The sequence below is a fragment of the Telmatherina bonti genome (assembly GCF_933228915.1).
Source record: "Telmatherina bonti genome assembly, chromosome: 10".
Lineage (NCBI taxonomy): Eukaryota > Metazoa > Chordata > Actinopteri > Atheriniformes > Telmatherinidae > Telmatherina > Telmatherina bonti.
This window is the reverse complement of record NC_136628.1, coordinates 24,699,504-24,721,200: the sequence shown is the minus strand read 5'-3', so window position 1 is coordinate 24,721,200 and position 21,697 is coordinate 24,699,504. Positions and strand designations below refer to the sequence as shown.

The following is a 21,697-nucleotide window of genomic DNA, read 5'->3' as shown; positions in this document are numbered from 1 at the left end:
CTAGTCACTGGTCTATGATGTAATTTTTATCACCTGGCATGCTGTGATTATGAACTGAAGTTTGTTTTTCTATCTGCAGGAACCTTTGTCTTGCTGCAGATCTGTGTTTAGCCTCTGTATGATCTACGTGGTCCATATGGACACCTCATAGCAGCTCGCTGTCCATATAGACCACGTGTGTTTATCCTGATAATCTTTGCTGAAGGATTAAAGTGTGTTCCGGTGGAGGACGACACTGCAAGGTAATACTCATGCTAATATGCTCATTAGAACCTTTAGGGACTTTTGATTCTCTTGACATTATCCTGGTATTACAACGACATTTATTATAAAATCTACATGTTATCTGCTTGTTGTTATAGATTACAGTTTACCTGGTTGTTACCGTGGAGTCTGAGTAGGCTGCACGTACACTTTTATGTGTTGCATTAGCTATAAAGCCTGCTGTAACACATGTAACAGCCATAATGGTTTACATGAGCAGTTTTTGAATGAAACATGAAAGTATAAACAAAGCCAAGAAACAGTGAAGCCAACAGTTTTTTGTTAGCACAATGACAGTAGATAATCACAGTCCAGCTCCTATAAACGTCTGCTATTGATGATTACAGCAGTTGTTGCAACATTAGTTTTGAAAAAAATAAAATAAAACAAAATAAATAAATAAATAAATGAAAGGAGATTTCTACTGTTCCCCTAAATTAGAGAAGATCATTAAATTATTTAAGGCCACAAAAGTAACTTTGGTATGTCAGGAACTAAGTCTAACATGACCATCTGTGATTCCTTTGACAGTATCATGAACCATCATGCTGACATAATGACATGGACGGTGGTTTATTCTGCAATACATTTGTCAAGCAGTACAATAAAATGTTACACTTTACTACATAAATGTTTCTGGGTATGTATGCATTTTGATGGACCATTACACAGTGGAAACGTATAATGTTCAGCTTGATCAGAACTAAAGATCTTTTTGGATGAAATTGATACAGTGTGTTTCATGATGGCAGCATTAATGCAGAAACATACACAAGCAATTTAGAGCAGCAAATGCTGCCTCAAACAAGGCATCTTCCTCTGGGAGATTTGTGTTTTTTTCAACTAGACAGTATGAAACTAATTTCTCCACTTATTCCAAGAGGACAAATCCAGAAGAAGGAGACAGGGGAACTGGACTTGACAGGTAGTCAGTCCTGATCTTGCCCCCTAAAGAAAAACTATGGAAAATCTTGATGCAAAATATGCAGCTGTGACAAATTCCTATTCCTGGATAGAAAATAAAAGGCAGGAAGAAATGGACAAAATAACAACAACATACCTTTTATTTACATGGATAACCTCTACAAATGTAGAATTAAATGAAACCAGAAATAACCAAACAAATATCCAAGTAAACAACATGACAAAAGTAGGGAAAAAAGTCTTCTATATGATAAAAATCAGTAACTTATAATTCCTGAATCTATAAAATATGTTTCAGTTAATCATATTCATGACACTGGAGACACATAACCCAAGTTGTGCTCACAGCTAATCATCCCTAAATTGATTTAAACAAATTAACATCTGTTTTAATGACTGATAAATTGCTGAAATCATTTTGATAGAAAGTTGTAAACACATGACTTTATGTTTTTCACTTTGGCTTTTACTGTATCTTTTTTTCAGCAGGAAATTGTCTGTCATCTATGATGCCTTCCTCTAAGAGCCCTTTAAACTGGACTTTAATCGAGTTATTGGGGCAGCGGAGGCTGTTAGGACTCGGCGCTCTGATGGCATGGCTTGTCCTCTTCCACCTTCTGGTGAATGTTTGGCTCCTCTGCATCTTTACCAGCCTCTTGGTGGTTCTGGGTGGTTGGCTTGGGTCTCGGGCTGCACTGGACGCCAACAGCCTTCTCCACTTGGAACACTTTTTGCCTCTAGGTAAAGTGAACCCACCTCTGTATTCACCTGAGCATGAGTGGAGGTTGAACCATGAGATCCATAGTGCTGTCCACAAAGCAGTGCGTGACTTTGTGTCCTCCTGGTATCGCACTCTGCTGCCTGACGTTGAGGGAGAGTTTGAGCGAGCAGTGCGTAATTCAATGCTGGAGTCGGTGATGGAGCTGAAGGAGCGAGCAAGAAGAGTGGATAGAAAAGCCTTGGTGCAACGATTCCTAGAGCTGTATGGCTGCCACCTGCAGAGCTACATGATTGTAAGACAGATACAGTCAACACAAAAGGAGAGCATTAGTTTGTGGAAGCTTTACAGTGAAGTAGAGTCCCCTCATCCAGCCATGAGGAGTGCAACTGCTGAGCTTAACTACTCCAGAGCTTTGATAAACCTTGTTTTACATGTCCTCGTTCCATACCCTCAGATGGAAACCAGGACTGGAGGTTACATGGTCACTGAGCTCATCACCTGCAATGTGTTACTGCCGCTCATCAGCAGAATATCTGAGCCAGACTGGCTCAACCAGACGATTGTAGATATATTCACCAAATCCAGAGAACCACAGGAAATTCACATGGATGATCTCCCAGCAGATGCACTTTACAAATGTGAGACCCTACAGGAGTCCTGGACCACCTGTAAGTCACTGTCTTCATGTGATCAAGCTGGGCTCAGCAGCAAAAGCACCTCTGATGATGACCTTCAGAGCCAGAGTGCAATCTCCGGAACAGACTCCTCCCAGTGCAGCAGGGTCAGCCTGATGTCTGCTGAGAAAATACCCAGATGCCATGCTGGTTTACACATGTCATACAAGGGGAACTGCTGTTCACTCCCATCTGGCCTGTATTCCCACTTATCACAGTCCAAAATCATTTCAATGGACTCACTTATCCAGTCAGACTTGGAAGATGACCGGACAGCAAGTTTTTGTGACTGTGGGCCTCCTACCAACTTCTGCAACTTGCTTTCTGTTAAGGATGACGAAGCCTTCGGCTGTTTTGCTCCTTTGAGAAATCTTGGACCAAAGGTGGTGGTCCCTGAGGAGTCCCAGTGGCCAGCAGGCATAGCACAAGAAAAATGCCCATCTGGCCCTCAAAGGAAGCTGTGTCTACCATCCTACAACTATGAATCCTCAAACAATCCAGCTTCACCTGTTAACTTCCAGAAAGTGCATATATCTGGAATTGTCAGCGCAAAGGAGCAGCGCAGCACGGGTACACATCCATACACTCTCTACAATATAAAGGTAACACCACGTCCTTGGCTTGATTGATTGACGTTTGCATATGCGTTTGCAAATACCACGTTACATAACTGCCTCTGCGTTTCAGTTCGAGACAGTGGTTAATGGTGATGGTGGAGCTGGACAGCCTGCAGTCTGCCACTCTGTCAGTCGGAGATACAGCGAGTTCCTCAACCTGCAGACACGTTTAGAGGAAAAACCGGATGTCAAGAAATTAATCAAGAGTAAGAACTGATCCTTGTATAAGAGATAATAAAAGTCCAAGACAAAGGCTTCATTCATTGTTCATTTCAGACGTCAAAGGGCCAAAGAAGATGTTCCCTGACCTCCCATTTGGTAGTCCAGACAGTGACAAAGTGGAAACACGAAAAAGCCAGTTGGATGCCTTTCTTAAAGTAGGATTCAGATTTATTCTGTGACTTGGTTTACAATACTTGTATTGTCTTTTTATGAGCAATTTTTTGTGGGGTTTTTTCATAGCAATTATGCAGCATTCCTGAAACAGCCAATAGTGAAGACATGCAGGAGTTCCTAGCTGTCGATACAGACGTTTGCACACATTTTGGAAGAAAACCTGTCAACAAATCAAGAATTGACAAAGTAAGTAAAAAACAAGAAATATGATCTGTTAAGTGAAAAATTGCTACTTTTCTCATTCTGAGAGTTAAATATTACAAGGAATCGAATGCAGAGATTATTAATAATCTCACCTATTTTCTTAGTGTGTATGTAGAAACCAATGCAAACAGGCCAGAGATGTGAGTAAACATCCACGGATTCCACTGGGCTCAGAGTGAAGCATTGGCATGTCTTATGTTTTTTTCCAATTTGTCATTAAAGATGATGGAAAATGCGTTAGACACTTTGAGGACAGCTTTCCCTCCTCCGGATCTCCTCAGTCCTACAGACGACATGGAAGGAGACGCTGATGGAAGAACAGTGGACAGCAGAAAGTACAGGTGAGAACTTGATCAGCTTACTTTTGTGATTTATAATATCTTGAGTCTGCATGTAATATGAAATGACAGGCTTTCATATTTTGTGCTTTAGGAGGCTGTTCCCAAGCAAAATATCCCCCTCTGTCAATATACTCGACTTGCATCCCAAAGTGACATACTGCTTTAGCGAAGGCAGCTCTGTAAGTTACCACACTGCGTTCCCCTTCCTGATAAATGTGTGTTGAAAACAATCATGGAATGGAGTGAACATTTCCTTTGCAAATAATTGATTAAATATGTTCAGAACCTCAACGGCATGTCGCTGTCTGGCCTGGAGAGTTTTGTCAGAGAGCAGGAGAGACTTCTATGTGGGCTGCATGTAACAGAAACAGCCAAGCAGAGCTGTGAGCCACAAGCTAAAGACAAGAGGATCTCAGGGAAAATTCATGGGACAGGTTGAGATTGTGTTAGCTCACCCCTAGCATCAGTACAGAAGTGTGTACTTGTATTGGCCTTGTAGAAGCAGCATGCAGTGACTTTGCATCACCACTTAGGTGCAGCAAACCTCCATCGTTTGCCTCAGTACTTCTAGTACTCTTCACCCATGGTGTTTAGCAAAACAATTAAGATACCCAGTTCTTGTCTTAAAACAATCATAACCTTTGTTGGGTTTTTTTTTTGTATGTTGCAGACACAGCGGTGGCAGATGTGGCTTTAAACATCTTGTGTCTGCTGATGAAGGATCAGTGGAGTTGGCTGTGCACAGAGAACATACAGAAGGCCATCAGACTTCTCTTTGGCACCTTCATTGAGAGGTAGATGCTTTCCTCAGTTTTCCTCTCGTGTTTTGTGACTACATACATTACAGTTACCATGGAAATAACTCCTAAAGAGTGAATATTTGAAAAAAAAAAAAAAAAAATCATTAATACTTGTTACTGTTAACAATTAACTTCCCACAAGTGTGTAGGATTTACACTGTGTGGTTATTGCTCAATTATCCAAGAAAATAGAAAAGACAGTTAAACAATAGTTATATTTTTACTGGTGTGTATGGCATGCACATGGCAGTTATTGACAACTGTGACATTTTTCTAGTGAATTGAATGAAATGTAGATGTATATATCTTGTTTTAGATCAAAATGAATAAAAATGCTTTGCCAGATGGTGCTTTCTGGATATAAGGCTCCTCTTGATAATCAGATTTTAAAAAAACTGTTTATTACTAAATTTAATATCGCTGGACCAACAGGAGAGCACAAAAGGATAAAGAGCCAACAGAATGCAACTATGTCCTCTGCAAAGGTCACACACAGACCTGTGGATCCCAAGACCCTAGAGCATGAATCCCAGCCACCATGCCACAGAGATGACCACACAATCCAGAAGATGGTAAAAGAAGGTCCCAGCAGGGCAAGATTGGCAGACACTGACCCTGCTGGACAACAGCCCCTCAGGACAGGCAGACCCCAGGGGCCAGGGCCTCACAAGTCTGAGAACTGTCCCCCTTCCCCCAGGCAGAGGGTCTGCACAGTGCCTAGGAGCACCTCAAAATCCATACACCCTCGGCATCACAATATTTCTTCCACCCACCCAGCAACACTCTCCATACCCCCACCCATCCCATACAAAGTCAGATGACCCCGTCTGGCACACCCATGACATGCACCTATGTGGGTGTGTGAGAGTGGGGGAGAAGAAGGGTTCAAGGATGAAAGTCCAGAGGAAGCAAACTTCCTTTAAGACAGTGAGCCAATGAAGGCAGTAGCTCCCCCTGTTCCCTGGGAGCCCCCACAGGGCCAGGAGCCAGATGCAGTCATCCCCATGACCAGAACAAATTACAAGTGCAGCCCAGAAGGCACCCACCAGTCATGCACCAAGAGGGGAAGTTTAGGATGTGGGGTTTTCCTGCCTTCTTTATTTGGCTTCCCTTCTTGGATTTGATGTCCATCTCTGGAATTTTTATAAATAATAGATAGACATGTTGTTTGCCACATACAAACAATGAGAGGTTTGAAAACAAAAACAAAAAAATCCTGCATTTAGGAACACTTTTGCCATAAACTTTTGTCTCTCCTCCCAGATGGTTGGATGTAGGTGTTGCCCACCTGACCAGTGCCCCCTGCTGGGTGATTTATCTCCAAGTTCTACAGGAAGCTGTGTGGCCCGGTGGTATGCTGCCTTCTCAACCACAGCCTGAGCGCAGTGCTGCAGAAAGAGAGGAGACTAAAGAACAATGTTTGGACTGTCTGATGCAGCTGCTCCCTGGTATGCCAGAGCTGTTGGGTCATTGTAGAGTTCACCTATTTGGCTCTGATTCTGAATTTGGTTTTTGCTTGTGCCTGATCAGAGCTCGTTACTGACATGCTGGGCAGTGAGAAGTACAGGCTGAGCTTGGAAACCATGCTGGAGTCTTTTCAGGACCATCAAATAAACAAGTGAGTCTGTGACATCATCTCTTTTTCGTGTTTATAAAGCCTTAAGAGAAAAATAAAGTTTTCCCTCTTTAAAATGAATTTGATTTCTGCATTTTTGTTATATTTGATCATTTCCTTGGATATGATGCATATCAGCATCTATATTCAGAGTCAGTGCTGGTCTCTTGATGCTGTTGCCTTGTTTTGCATGGTTGTCTGCAGACATCTGATCTTCTGCATCTGTGACCTCCTGCTGGAGTTTCTGATCCCTGAGTCATGTGATGAGACCTTTCAAAAATCTCTGCTCCAGAGTCTGGTTAAAGACACAGAGAGAGACAGCCCTCATATGTGACCAGCCTGAGCTATATACACTAGTGGAAGGAAGTGATACAGCTGATGGATGATGTGTTTTTGTTAACCATGTGCACTCTGTAATAAGCTTCTCCTTCTTATGACTTGCTGTGCTGTAATAATGTATTTGTGACACATTTAAAGAGTGGTGAAGAACAAGAAAGCAAGTGTTGTATTAATATACACTAATCTGGTTTTTGCTGACTGAAAATCAAATATCAGCTTGGCATGATGGTAAATAGCTTCAAACTCAATCTTACTTATTTTGCTTGACATATATTTGTTGATCCAGATTTAGTTGGAAATGCTTTATGGACGATGAAAATAAATCAGTGTACATGTTTGTGATTCACACCTGAATTATGACGTCAAATAATAAAAACTGAATTATTAACTGATGGACTGAACTGATTTGATACAAGAGCTTTGAAATATACATCGTAGAGTGTTTCAGGATTAACGGTTTTATTCTGCCATTTATTTCCTTTTCTTTGTAACAACTGAGACTTGTGTGATTTTAAAGTATAATCAACTAATTTGTAGTTGATTTTTTCCACTGTGGTTTAGTTTCTGCTCATTATATGTGGAGCAAGTGGTTGCTGAACTTCAGACTAGTGTTGCTTAAAACCCTGTCTTGCACTTTGAGACAAACCATGACAGTATTTTGTCCTGCTGATTGAGGAATAAGTGTTTTCTACTTGTCACCTAACTCACCAGCTATTATTTGTCTTAATGCAAAACATCTTATGTCCAGTTTACTGATTTTTCTGGCTGCGTGTAACATTGTAGTCATAGCATTTACCAGGCTCCTTTTGATAGAAAAACAAGTACAAACTCCATTTGGAATTAAAGAGTGTCCCAAAAATTCAGTTTTTGTGAAGCTGCAAAATTTTAGTATTAAAGCTTTTGTAAGTTTACGAGGTGTGCACAGGAACAAGAATACTCAGAATATATGTTCACACAATAGTACCCACCCATTAGCAGAATAGAAATGTGCTCTCTTCATACTTGCTGGTGAGAAAGACTTTTTGAACTGGATGTTGGGAACATTTAGCCCATCGCACTTCCTTTCTTATGAGATCATGGGCTGATACTGGCAGGCTCCCACCTTATGTCTCATGCTCAGGGACTTCACTGGCAAGCAAAAGAGAGAAAAGCCCTAGCTGCATTCAAGGTGGCCCCATACATCTCAAAATCAAAGCAGCTGTAATATAATAAACATCTGTAAGGTTGTGCACTCTTAATAGATTTGTTGACTAACTTCTGACACAGAAAAAACAGACATGTAGTCAGTGTCTCAGATGCTGATCATCATGCTGAGCTTTTTGTATGAAAACTCATTTTATATAAGAGTGGGTTAAGCGCTTCTACTCTTCTACTCTTCATATTCTATAAATGTAAACATTTATAGAATATGGTCCCAGCAAAACTCACTCAAAAAGTTAAAAGACAAAAATGTTTATGGGATGTACATGTTGCAGTGTTCTGGATAATTAAATTAAAACGAACTGATTAGAAACAGGTAAGGGTGTCAGCATTGGGTATTAAAAGAGCATCCACCAAAGAGTTTCTTTTTTCTCAAGTAAAACTGGGTTGTGGTTCATGACTATGAGCCAAATTTCACTGTGAATCATTGAGTGGTTGAAAAAAAAAAATCATTTGGCACCTACTGTACTTAATATTGCATAGGAGTTCAGGAAGATGAGAGAAATCTCAGTGTGTAATATTCAAAGACAAAAATCATTGTTCCATGGGCTTAGAGCTCTGAGGCAAAATTGTATGAAAAAGTATACCCATATATTTGCACAAGTATGTTGTGAAACTGTTTTTCCTCTGCATCTGCCACTATGCTTTCTTCAAAGCAGTGAGTCTGAAAGAGTGTGACAAAGTGGGTAGGCATCACCATTTGTCACTGCTTTTTTACTAGGGCTGTGCTTGTCAAACGGGATGATTGACATTGAGCAAACTCCGAGCTTTCTGTAGCTAAGAGCTAACCGAGCTAACCCGGAGATAACAGGAGCTAACCAGATAATGGAGGTAAGCAGGCTAAAGGTAAGTCACATTGTTTACTGGCTAAAAACCGTGGATGTCCTACGTTTTTTAACTTGAAGCAGGAGATCAAGTGCTGAATTTCGAGATGAAATTACTTTTAAATGGGTGAGTTTGAAAAAAATTCACACAGTTGTCATGAAGGTAAACTTGACCTATTAAACCAAAAATGGATTTCTGTACCAGGCTGTAAACATGTTTATTTCTGCTGTGAAGTTGGCCCTTTTGACATGGGAGTCTATAGGAATTTGCTCTGTTTTGGAGCCGGCCCATAGCAGATAAGGGGGGAATTGCAGTTTTATGCACTTCAGCATAGGCTTCACTTCTAACTACTGGAGGTTGCTGCTTGGGTTTTACCCAAGTGATGTCATTGGATTGAATCAAGCGTTGTAATGTGTTCAGGAATTGTTTAACTGTTCTGTTTTTTATATGTATTGTACCTGATGTAAGTGGATGGGAAATCAGTTAGGAGGGTTACTGAGGAAGAATGATTTTATGACTGTTTAGTGTGCTTACCAGGAAAATGGTTGGTGCCAGAGGGTGGCCACTAAGGGATTAGGCTGTGAGGGTATTTTAGGTCGGTATTTTGTCTGTTCGCGCGAGAGAGAATAATGTAGCAACTGGGTGCATGTAAAATTACTTTTGGGTAAGTTTTTGTCCGTAATGGTAACTGTTGATTCATGTTATTCTTACTTTGTGATTTTGTAGTTGTTTTGGTTACTACATAGACCATTGTTCAATAAATGGAGGACCGCTGCCTACTGCCATCTGTTAACCACTCTGGCCACGCAATCTACAACAAGGAGGTACTGACCTCCCATTGTTTATCCCTATTCTGTTCTGACAAGGGTGTGCCATGTGAAAGTAAACTATGCTTTGATGACGCTGTATTTTCCATCTATCTATCTATCTATCTATCTATCTATCTATCTATCTCTCTCTCTCTCTCTCTCTCTCTCTCTCTCTCTCTCTCTCTCTCTCTCTATATATATATATATATATATATATATATATATATATATATATATATATATATATGTATATATAATGTATGTATGTACTATTTTAAAGTGAAAAAATCACTTTATAACTCAGTCACTATATGTGTACTGTTTCAGCACCTCCCTCCAGCAGACACCACTCTTTATAATTAAAACAAGAAAAAATTCAACTGCAGAAAAAACACCTGTGAAGTAAAAGACCATCTCAGATGGGCAGAAGGAAAGTGGACACGTGTTTTCTGGTTGAATTAGTCCCTGTTTCAGCTGCTTTATGTAAAAAGGGCAAATGATAATTAATGCAAAAGGTGCATTAAAGCCAATTTGTGTTATCAGAGTGAAAAGAGTGCAAAGAACACACAATATTTACTGGGCAGTTGGTCAGCCTGGATTTGTCTTTTATTGACAATACTTGGCACATGATGAGAAGGAGAACCAGACAACAACTGCCTAATTTGTGTAGGCATCCTACACAAATTAGGATATGGTTTTACCCTTGATTCTTAAAGTTTATTCTTTATTATTATATTATTTATATCATATATATGTTTTTATAAATTTTCTGCTAATGATCACTGCACAGGACTGGACTGCATAGACATCGTAGGGGAAGAGTGAAAAAAAATAAAAAAGGAAAAAGTGGAGAAAAAAAAAGGGGGGAAAAGAAAGCATTTCCAAAAATATATTTTTTAACAACACTAATACCATTAGTGCTCTAGTATGTGTTAGGAGGTTCAGACATGTAAACAAGCCTTATCCCCTGTCTGCATTCAGGCCATAGAAACATTTCTTTTATTTATTCTCTTTTGAGATTTTTGGAGCACTGACAAATGAAAGTCTTGGAGGCACATTTTGTCCTTGATGATACGAGACAGGGACATCTATTGATGTGATGTTGATGTTGAAATCTTCATAATGTCAAATGCTGCAAAACAACAGATGTTCTCTTGACATGTGTAAGTCCTGGGACAGTTGCCACAGGATCCAGTTATCTGACTAACTGTTCCACCACAGCACACAGTTCAAGATGCAGAGCAACTGAAAAAAAGACATTAAAAAACAGATCACTTAGATCAAGAGTATAATCAGGTAATTAAATATTGTGGTGGTATTTGAGGCAAGCATTTGTTTTTCCTTATCATCACAGTTTGGGATTGTCTGTGAGTCAATCTATCAGTCACTGTTAGTTCTGGCTGCTGTCTACCTCTAATGAATCCTGATCAATGTTTGTTTAAAATGTTTTTCCTGGTTCAACTGATCTAAATAAAAAAAAAGTGCAAATCACTGCATGTTATGTAAAAAATACATAGAGATTTTGCACATACATGATCTTGTCTCTCCCCCCTTACCCCTGCACTTCCAATACTTCCCACCCACCGTCCAGCTAACATAACCAAAGTTACATTATTAATACAGATGTCTGCTACTGACTCCAGATGTCTTTACTTAGAGAAAAAGAAAACAGGGATAACACACTACAGGTTTCGGCTTTATGCTCTTATACTTAAACACAGCCCAGCAGCAGTCTTATGTTAAACATGACTGTGACTTTTTTTGTTTTTTATTTCCATTTCTGTTGCACACATTGTGGACATGAACAAAGAAAACCACATTAAGCAAAGAGCTCAAAGATCATGTAGAATCTCACATAGTAAAAACAAAAGCTCACACACACACACACGCACACACACAATTTATACAATAATAAAGTCACAAAATTAAATATATTTATCTCTGTATGTTAAATTAGGTTCTTTACTGTTAGGATTTTTTGAGCATCTACTATAGTTTCGATAATAAGAAATAGATAAAGGTTTGCGGGGGGAAAAAAAAAAAAAATAAAAACCCTCCCGCAGCACAGCTGCATACCAATGAATCCTTCAAAATTAAATCCAAAAGCATATGCATATATTTGAATCATGGATCTTTTCATAGTGACGGAGGTGAAGAGTGCAACACATGGACATGAAGTAGGGTGAAGGACTTCATTTTTTGCTCACAAGAGATCAATGGTGTATGGAATCTTTTGCTAGATGGATTAAATTTATCAATTTAAAATATGGGCTGCACGGTGGTGCAGTGGTTAGCACTGTGGCCTCACAGCCAGAAGGTCACTGGTTCAATCCTTGGCTGGTTTGGTCAGTGGCCTTTCTGTGGGGAGTTTGCATGTTCTCCCTGTGTATGCGTGGGTTCTCTCCAGGTACTCCAGCTTCCTCCCACCATCCAAAGACATGCATGATAGGTTAATTGGTCACTCTAAATTGTCCCTAGGAGTGAGTGTGAGCGTGAGTGTGGTTGTCTCTCTGTGTGGCCCTGCAATGGACTGGCAAGCTGTCCAGGGTGTACCCTGCCTGTCGCCCAAAGCCGGCTGGGATAGGCTCCAGCTTCCCCACGACCCTGAATTGGAATAGGTGGTTTGGAAAATGAATGAATTTAAAATATGATTTTAACCCTGAGTCAGCTTCTTGTTTAGATGTGAGCAATTCAAAATATTGCCCACAACACATTAAATGAACAGTTTTTTCACATATGAAAATATAATATAGCATCACCGAGAAGTCATGTGTATGGTCAACCATCTTTGAAGCTTATTTCTGGCTGCTGATCAAGCAGTCTTCTGGTGTGAATCCCAGTTTTCACCTGTGAACGTACGATGGTGGAGAATTGCCCCTTGAAATAGTACATTGTGCAATATCCTCGTAAAGCGTTTTGTCCTCCTCTTCTGCACGCTTTCTTCACATAATAGTGGTTAAAGTCTACACCTCAAAGGAAGTGTAAAAAGGGGCGCCACCTGTCATTTTAATAACTAGCTTTGGTGAGCCCTATGGGCAAAAGCCAGGCTGATGCTCACAGAACTCCCTGTTTAAACAGGTATGGCATGGTAATAAGGCTGCTATCGAGCTCTTGTTTTGATTTCTGCTCCAAACTCTACATAACTCTCTGCAAGTGTTACATGACCTGTCATTTCAAACAAGCTTGTGCTCCATAAAAACTGCAGTATGCTACACAGGGATTCAGCAGAGCAAATCTTGATCAGACTAAATATAGGATTTTAGTGTCATAGCATATTCGGAATTACAGTTTATATTAAATGCTTTTTAATATGTCAGTATAAAATTCACTTAATTGCTTTTAACCTGTGATTTTTGGACAGTAGAAGTCCTCAGAGGTCATATTAGACCATGTGTACAGATATCTGACGTCCATTCCTGGGGAAAGCTGAAACACCAAATAAGACCCATGAGAAACTCATATACTTTCCTCTTTTTCCAGGAATTACAGTACCTAAAATCAATATAACTCTGATCTCTATGCAGACAGACAGCAGACATTGGTTTGTAAACAGTATCTCATGTGTGTAAGGAGGGTTTGAGATTATGTTATTAACGTTTTGCATCGTGTCAGCTGACATAGTGCAGCAGAAAAATATTTAAAAAGTCTGCTTTATGCTGTCAGGGAGGACATTTGGCCATTTTATTTTAAGTCTTATTTGATGATGAAGTAATATTAAATGCCCTTCTATGTTTCTGACATGGACATAGATGAAAGCTAGAGCCAAACAAACAGGAAGAGTTGAAGAGGTTCAGAGCAGATGTGAAGATATGAGAAATGTAAAGATTTCACATAATAAAACTTCAGAAGTAAAACTCCAGATCTTCAACCAAACAGTCAGCGTCTGTTGCTTCTGTTTGTGGAGTCTGTAAAATTAAGCAGAATGGCTTTATGATTTTAAACGTTTTGAAAAGGTTATTGATTAGTTTTACATTGTGTTATCATTAGCCATGATTCCTCAGCCAGACACCTGGCATGCAGTTTACAGCAATATGGTGTGTGAATAGCTGACCAATCTATTAAAGTTGAATTCACTCAAGGATAAAAGTGCTCTCTGACATAATCACAATTTACCAGTTTTGGCAGGTGTTGAATAAAAAAATCTGAACCTTTAAAGCGGGAATGACAGACCCACAGAATCTTGGTTGAGTAAATTTATCTTGCAAGTTCACTTCAGGCACAAATACAGAAGACAACTAGATGAGAGCTGAATGTGAGCTAAGAGCAAACAGAAGGACAGTTGTTCAGAACAAGTGTTAAAACTGCGTTATCTTATTAGCAAGGTCATGTTCAACTTTCCCATGAGAGAAATGAGTGATTTGTTTACTGACAATATAGTTTCACACAGATGCAGTTACAATGTAATATTCAAAGTACAGAATGTTCACATATAATAATGTAATATTCATGTAATTCATATATGTGTAATATCATGTATTCATGTAATATTAAAGTACAGAATGTTCACAGCTCAGAATATGAATCACATTGGTATACAGAAGACAACAATTATAATTATAAATTACTATCTTTATTGCAACTATGATCTTTGTTTTTCTCTAACATAAGGTAAATCTCAGCATAAGTAATCCCTTTTCATTCATTAAAAATGAAAGTAAGATAAACTCAGTCGTTCAGTCTCCATGTGCTGCAGTAAAATTAGGCAGAGTGAACCAGTTCAGTTCCTTTGTAGTGATGGAGAGTTTGGAGCATGTCTGTCTGCCTCTGCTGACTGAAGTGACAAAACCAGGCACTAGCAATGATTTGAGAAGACACGTGATCTTCCTACATTTAATCAAAGGAGCAAAGTTGGGTGGAAAAGGAAACAATTAGGATCTTCTGCTGTAGCAATACATGAGAAACATGAGAGACAGCTGAACTGGCATAACACAGAATAACTACTCCAGAGCCATTGCTGAAGTAGGACTCATATTAATTCCTGCTAATATCATTCATATAATCCACACAGGAAAAAACTAAGTATGAAATTGTTTTGTGGACTGCATATCAGCACACTGATATACTGGCTGAAAGAGATCCTCCCAAACAGTGTAAGATCCAGCACTTACACAAAGAAAACAACAACTCCCTAAATTCTTGGATTACAACAGAAAGTCTAAGATATACATTTTAAATCTCACTTCCTTCTACTCTCCAGACTGTACTCACCCCTTTGTTTGGACTGTGGCTGTGAGATAGTAAAAAAAAAAATCTTTCTGCTCTATTTAGACCGTTGTTTCATCATTAGATCTACTGAAACATCTTCACCTCGGGGGCAGAACTCTGCGCAGATACTGAGAAGGTCCCTCCACAAATTTAAAGTCATGACTCAGAGAAATACTGCTTTACATTTATTATCACAATATTTTTACTTGTTCACTGAGGGAACTTTCTAAGAAAGTGCCATGGTAATTCTGCAGTTTCACTTCTCTGACATGCAAAAGAAAACAGTTATAATCTTTCCCCAAGTCAAGCAATGCTCATTTGTCAAATAAGTGCTGACATACCCTTTGACCATTCCTACAAAATGTGTGGTCTAGGGTTATGGAAGGACCCCTTCAAAAAAATCTTTCTCAAATGTCTGCACATGCCTCAGCTGACCGAACGGCGGAGGGGCAGTGTGGCTGCTTGAGGCTGTTTATTGCAGACTGACCCCAGCCTGCAGGAGGAAATGGCAAAGGGCAAGAAAGAGGGGGTCAGCACTTCTCCATCCATCCATCCAAGAAAAGCTTTGCCCAGCTCAATAATTCTGAGTAAAATGTTAAAACTGCCTTACCTACTAAGACAAAGCTTTTCCAAGAAATTGGGCCTATCTTGAAACAATCCACTCTGAATAATCTAATCTCTGCTGGCAGTCTTATCTTCGCCTGAGCTTGTTTCTGCTCTGCTGCATTCCTCCATCAAATGGGATTGTAGATGGAGGGATGCCTCTACAGCATCAGCCACTATATATTCACATTTATTTTCTACAACAACTACATGGCATGCAGCTTAGAGGCTGATTTTCTTTTAAAGGGAATCCTCAGTAGATAAGTTTTATGAAACATAAACACAACCAAAGATTTTGTGAAGAAATTTCAGTTAATTTGGGGTCAAGTGTGATTTAAATCACTTTAAATGTTGGAAAATTTCAGCCCCCTCTCCTCTGCTATCTCACAGTGGTTCAGCCCTTTGCTCAGGTTTCCTCACTGCTCACTTCAAGAAAGTGCATCTCAAGTGGGAAAGCTTCAAGAAGTATTCACTTTGCAACAGTTGATAAAAACTAAAGAAATGTGAAACATTTAATTGGCTACTTCTACTCCATAAAATAAAACCTAATTATGTTTCAACCAGACTGCATTTTGTTTACTTCAGCACCTCACAGTGGATAGAAGGTTGGAGTATCTCCAATGCAAGCATGTGTGTAAAAGGGCTTTTTTCCGCAGTCAAAAATCATCATAATCTGTTGATTTTGATGTGTTACAAATACCTGGCATGATTAATGCTGGTTATATGTTAAATTTTCAGTTTAAATTAAGGAAAAACATTGTAAAAATTAATCAACAACAGCTCTCAACAAATTCTTAAGAGGAACATTTAATTTATTATATAAACACGAAGCAGTAATCTGCTGCAATGACAAACAAGCTAACAGAAAGAAATACAGTTTTTGTTGGAGAAAAGAAGTGCAGTAATCACAGGAATGATTTAAGCCCTCGAACAACTCCCACAAAGAAAACATGTTCAACAGCAAGTACACAGACAAAACAAAAAGAAAAACTGGTGATATTTTTCTTTAATCAAGACAAACTGGTAGTAAAAGACTAAATTCTGATGCATACCTACTACTTTCCATATTGAACGTTAAGAATGAAGTTTACATTGATAAAGTGGATTCAGCTTACTATGTAGCCATAATTTGTTTCCAGGGAATGCATGTAAACACACAGCACACACTGATGTGGCGCTGAGGTTCTTCTATTTGATAGTTGATGCCTGAAATCTTTTTTCAACGATAAAGCAGAACCTACGTAAAAATGACTACAAAATAAATGTTTTCTGACTTGTTTGAGCTCAAAAAAGAAAAAGTTAATCATATTATGTAAACTGTAATGGTAGATGTGTTATTTTTCAGGCATCCAGAGGGATGTGACCAGGAGGCAACCGAATCATGTACATCTCAAATGACTCCCTTTGATGTGGATGAGCAGCCTTTCCACTCCAAGCTACATTCAGCTGGACAACCTCTACATATAAAGGCTCATTTATGCCTAAATTGCTGGTATTAATATGTACGTCCAATTCAAAGATCAACACTGTCATACAAGAGCGTTTTGTTTATGTTGTTGTGGTTGTTATGCAATACATCCACCAGAGAACATGCTAGAGTTCAGAGTTCACCTTGAAGTTCCAGCGTTAATTTCAGGTAATGGTGACAGTGGAATAGATAATGATACTACGTAGAGCTAAAGGGATGCAGCACAGTAGATGGAGATGATCTGTGTTGCCATAAAATGTGTCACATTTTCTTGTTCTTAGTTCTTTTCACTGGTCACAGGCCAGCTCTACTGCTGAACATTGCTACCACAGTTTTCTGTGGTACGACTGGATTTGTCAGGGGATGCATAAGCTCTTTAAAAAATAGACCAAATTATGTATATAAATAACATGAAACAGATGGAAGGTTCCCTTTAGGCCGACTGCCGAGCCTAGCTACTCTCAGAAGGAAAATTTTCAACTATTATTAGTTATTGTCAGTTGTTAGTTATTTGAAGAAACATACTCTTCATCTTGTAAAGCTCCTTTAAAACTCTGCCCCTCTGTTTGAAAGTTTAAAAATCCACCTTTAGAGCATTGGTTTCATACCAAATGACTTTATCTTCTGATTCATTTGTCTTCTTTTCTTTAGCTGGCTTTTCAGTTTCAGTAAATTTATAACAGGATCATGTTCATCCCGTGAGCCAAGGATGAGGAGTGGAGTTGGTTTTCTCCCCTTCTAGTCAGCATCCCGTTGACTCAAAGAGTTTGCATTAACACTTGGCTCCACACACTGGGACTTTCTGGAACTTGTCTTGCTCTTGGAAGCTTGTTTTACTACAACTCAGAACATTCTGAACAGAAAGCCACGAGCTCTTTACACACAAACACTCGGGAACACGTTCAACATGAACCAGTGTTCCTCCTCATGTTATCAGCCTTCAGCCGTTCTTCCCTGTTTTAAGTGTTTCTGACACTTTGGCACTTCAACTGCAGAGATGGAGGTTCTTAAGTTTACGTCTGCTGTACAGGCTCTTGTTGTTACTTATTTATTTAAGTTTGTGATCACATTCTTTCCAATCTGCATGTTGCATATTTATTTTGTTCTTGTGGAAACTGGAGTGGGTTTACTTTCCAGCTGTGGAAGTGTGATCAGGGTTTGAAGTTAAATATTTCCATAGAAAGAAACAAAAAGTACACCCTGCTTCAGTTCTAAGGTTTTGGACACCAAGGTTAACAAGCAAAAATAATTCAGTTTTAACCAAATTTATTTAATAAGACATCATTTGAACAACATACATGAGTTATTACGTCACATTTGCCAAAAAAAAAAAAAAAGGCACAATAGAACAAACACCTCATAGCTGTCAATCACCCACAGGACCACCAAGACAACTTCTAATCCATCTATGAATTCTGTGTACCCAAACAATGTAGAGTTCAGTGTGAGGTTGGAGAGACTGTGCGTGTGTGTGTGTGTGTGTGTGCGCACATCATTGGGCTGTTTATATGTCTTAGATCACAAATCGTATGAAGCTTCAATCTACAGATGACCAAATTTAAACTAAAAGACTTGAACATTTTTGTGACAACTTTTTTTTTTTTTTTTTTTTTTTTTTACACCACTGAGAAAATGTGAATAACTCAAAATGTGCCTTAAATTAGCTGCTAAGATAAACCAAGTGCACTCAGCTGTAATTTGTGGCCTTAACATTCCAGGAATATATGCAACCATTATTTTGATTCCATTTTAGGACATTTTATGAAGGTAGTGGCACTCAGTAAGACAAACTAGTGCATGTCCAATAATATTTTATAAATGATGTCTGCATTAGTAAATATGCTGTTTCAAAATAACTCAACATTTATTAACAGAAAGTCCATTAAAAGTTGCAGATTAAATCACAAATCATGTTCTGCTGGAGAAAAAGTTTTCTTCAGTGAATCACTGATCCCTGACTTGAGCTAGAACATTTTTAAATACATTGATCAAACATATTTGCATTGCTCAGCGGCTGGTCCAGACACTCTGTCACTTTTGTGTTAGGATTCCTTTCCTAATTCTCAGTACAAAGCTCTTACCCTTAAACTTAACTTGAACTGAAGCCATTTTTTTCAAGCTGTGTGACTAATGAAGTAAAAGATTATTATCCGTTCACACTAACTTTACACAGACATGGATGATGACTCCTGTGACATTGAGAAAAGATGCTAAAATTCATGGATTTTAGCATAGTGTTCATGTTTTCCAGCATAAAAACAAACACAAAGTTGCCCTTGGAACATGCTATAAAGTGCCACAGAAAACCAGTAACAACTCATGCCCCTTGATGAAGTCTGGAAGCTTCCAGCTGCATCAGAATGATGATGGAATGAGGCTAACATGCACCTCCACCTGTCTACATGTGCATGTTGACCTTGCTTGCCAGTGAACATGCCCCTAGTATTGTTTTATGGCTGGTGCTCCACAAGCTTTGCAGCCTCCCAACACCTGTACAATAAATCACTCCTGTGGGTGTCACATAACCCAGCAGAAAAAAACACACAACTGCCTGCGGTGGAGGCCTGACCGAGAGGCGTCAGAAGTCGACTCATCCTCTACAGACATAAGTGGCTTTGTGGCATGGGGTTATCAGTGGACCACTTCATCAAAAAGATATCCCACTGAATAATTGGTGTACTGTATAAAAATGTTCTTCCATCCATTGGTGAGACTGATGCAGGGTGTGGAGCTGCAGCCTATCTCATCTGCTATCAGGCAAGATGCAGGGTTCACTCTGGACAGTTTGAAAGTCCATCACAGGGTCAACACAGAGAGACAGACAACCACTCAGTCACTCTTAAGCAGAATTTTTAGACTCATCAATCAACCTAACATGCATGTTTTTGGGTGGTGGAACTTTCTTGCTGTAAAGCAAAGATGCCAATCAATAAAGCCCCCTGCAACTCTAAGTATTCTTTATTTGCATGCTTAATCTGTTAGTTGGGGAAATTCATTGAAAAAAAAACTACATTTCCAGGGTTTGTTCACTTCAACAGAGTCACAACAGACCATAGACATGTTCTCTGACTCTAAATACCCCTGGTTGCGAGGTAGTACTGGTGCTCCATAGGTGAAGTATGCAGCACATAACGTTTTAATTTCCACCCTCTGACTGTTATCTTATGGTTAGCTTCTTTTGTAGCTTAAAATCTGATAAGTGCATTGCAATATTACTACTAGTGAAGTCAGCTTTCAAGTATTCATGTCCAGTGCAGTGAGTGGGAGAGAGATACTGTACATCTTTGGCTAGAAGAATAAATGAGAAAAGATAATTATGAGACTAAAAAGCAAATCAGAGAAATAAACACTTGTTTTCAAATGACTTCTCAATGATAATGTTCTAAAAAGAAAAAAAAATCTGCTGTACAAAAAATTATAATCCACAAGGTCCTCATTGCAAAAAAGCACAATACCTAAAGCCACATGAGTGCAAGCAATTTATCACTGAGGAAAATCTGTGTTCTGATCTAACAACAACAAAAAAGAGACAGAGAGAAAAGTCACTGTTAGAATGATCCCAGTACTTGGCAAAAAGCCTCAGACAAAGTGTCTGTTTGTGATTATAGAGTAAAGGTTACCAGGATCATGTGAAACTTCAAACCCTTTCTCAAAGTAATGCCAATGAATGACAAGTGCAGGCGGGCCTAATAAATGGCTCTTTGGTGACTAAATTTAAACTGAACAGGGTCCACTCATATTACTTTTTTTTTCTCACCGTAAGTCTGGAAAACATAACTTTGTGTATGCGGATATATGCCTTTGAATGTAAGGGCCTTCAAATAAATAATCTTGTTTGTTCAGATCTGCAAGTGAGTGTTGAAGCAAAAAAACTGTTATGCATGTGGTCTGAAAGGCTTATTAGTTGTGTTCATGTTCAGTTCAGTTCTCAGTCCAAAGTTGTCTCTCATGGTTCTGAGATGGCGGAGCAAGGTACCAGAGTACATTTCTTCACTGATGAGTATTTTCTTTCTTTATCTCTTTAAGAGTAGGCTCTTCGGAAAACATCTCCTGTCCTAACCACTCTTAAACCTTATAGCCAAGTAGACACTGTTAGATTTACAGTGTTGTGCCATTGTAGCGCTCACACTGTCCAATTATTTCTGTTTTTGTGTTCAACAGTTATGAAGTTTTATTGTGTTCATATTGCACAACTGATCTACAACAGACATGTAATTTTAAATCAAGTGAAGATGTGATTCATCATATTGATCTCTATTCAGCAGTTCCAGCTGTCATACAGATGGGACCTTCATTATTACTTTTGCACTACACACTGTTACGTCTGCCATCCTCTTCCTCTAATCACTCCTTGTACATGCAAATCATACTGTTTCAGCACCTGACTGTGATTGGCTCCTCTTCACCACACCTTCTTCACCTTCTTCACTTGCTCCTTGATGTGCTGCCCTCTGGACCCTCTGTCTGCTGCAGATGCCACTTTCCCACAATGAAAGGCATGGCAACCCTACATTCAATGGTAGCTGTTTTTCTGTGGACAGCTGGCCCACTTTGCCATTTACTTTAGAGACGGCTTGTGTAGAGCCCTTTAGGTTTTTTGCTTGCTTATTTTTGTTTGTTTGTTTGTTCCTTTAGAGCTCATGGTATTTGTGGATCATATTTGGAGACTTGACCAGTTAGATTTTGTAACAC

At 39.1% G+C, this 21,697-nt stretch overlaps 1 protein-coding gene across 1 annotated transcript; it reads left to right on the top strand.

Moving 5' to 3' along the window:
* Nucleotides 1–1,694: 1,694 nt before the first annotated feature.
* snx19a (sorting nexin 19a) lies at nt 1,695–6,925 on the top strand (the record flags this gene model as incomplete). Its single annotated transcript, XM_079247798.1, has 11 exons — nt 1,695–3,185; nt 3,271–3,406; nt 3,477–3,577; nt 3,663–3,782; nt 4,023–4,141; nt 4,233–4,320; nt 4,425–4,575; nt 4,812–4,935; nt 6,205–6,389; nt 6,472–6,559; nt 6,761–6,925. The coding sequence occupies 11 exons, from the start codon at nt 1,695–1,697 to the stop codon at nt 6,888–6,890; spliced, it is 2,733 nt and encodes a 910-aa protein (XP_079103924.1). The 3' UTR covers nt 6,891–6,925.
* Nucleotides 6,926–21,697: the final 14,772 nt, after the last annotated feature.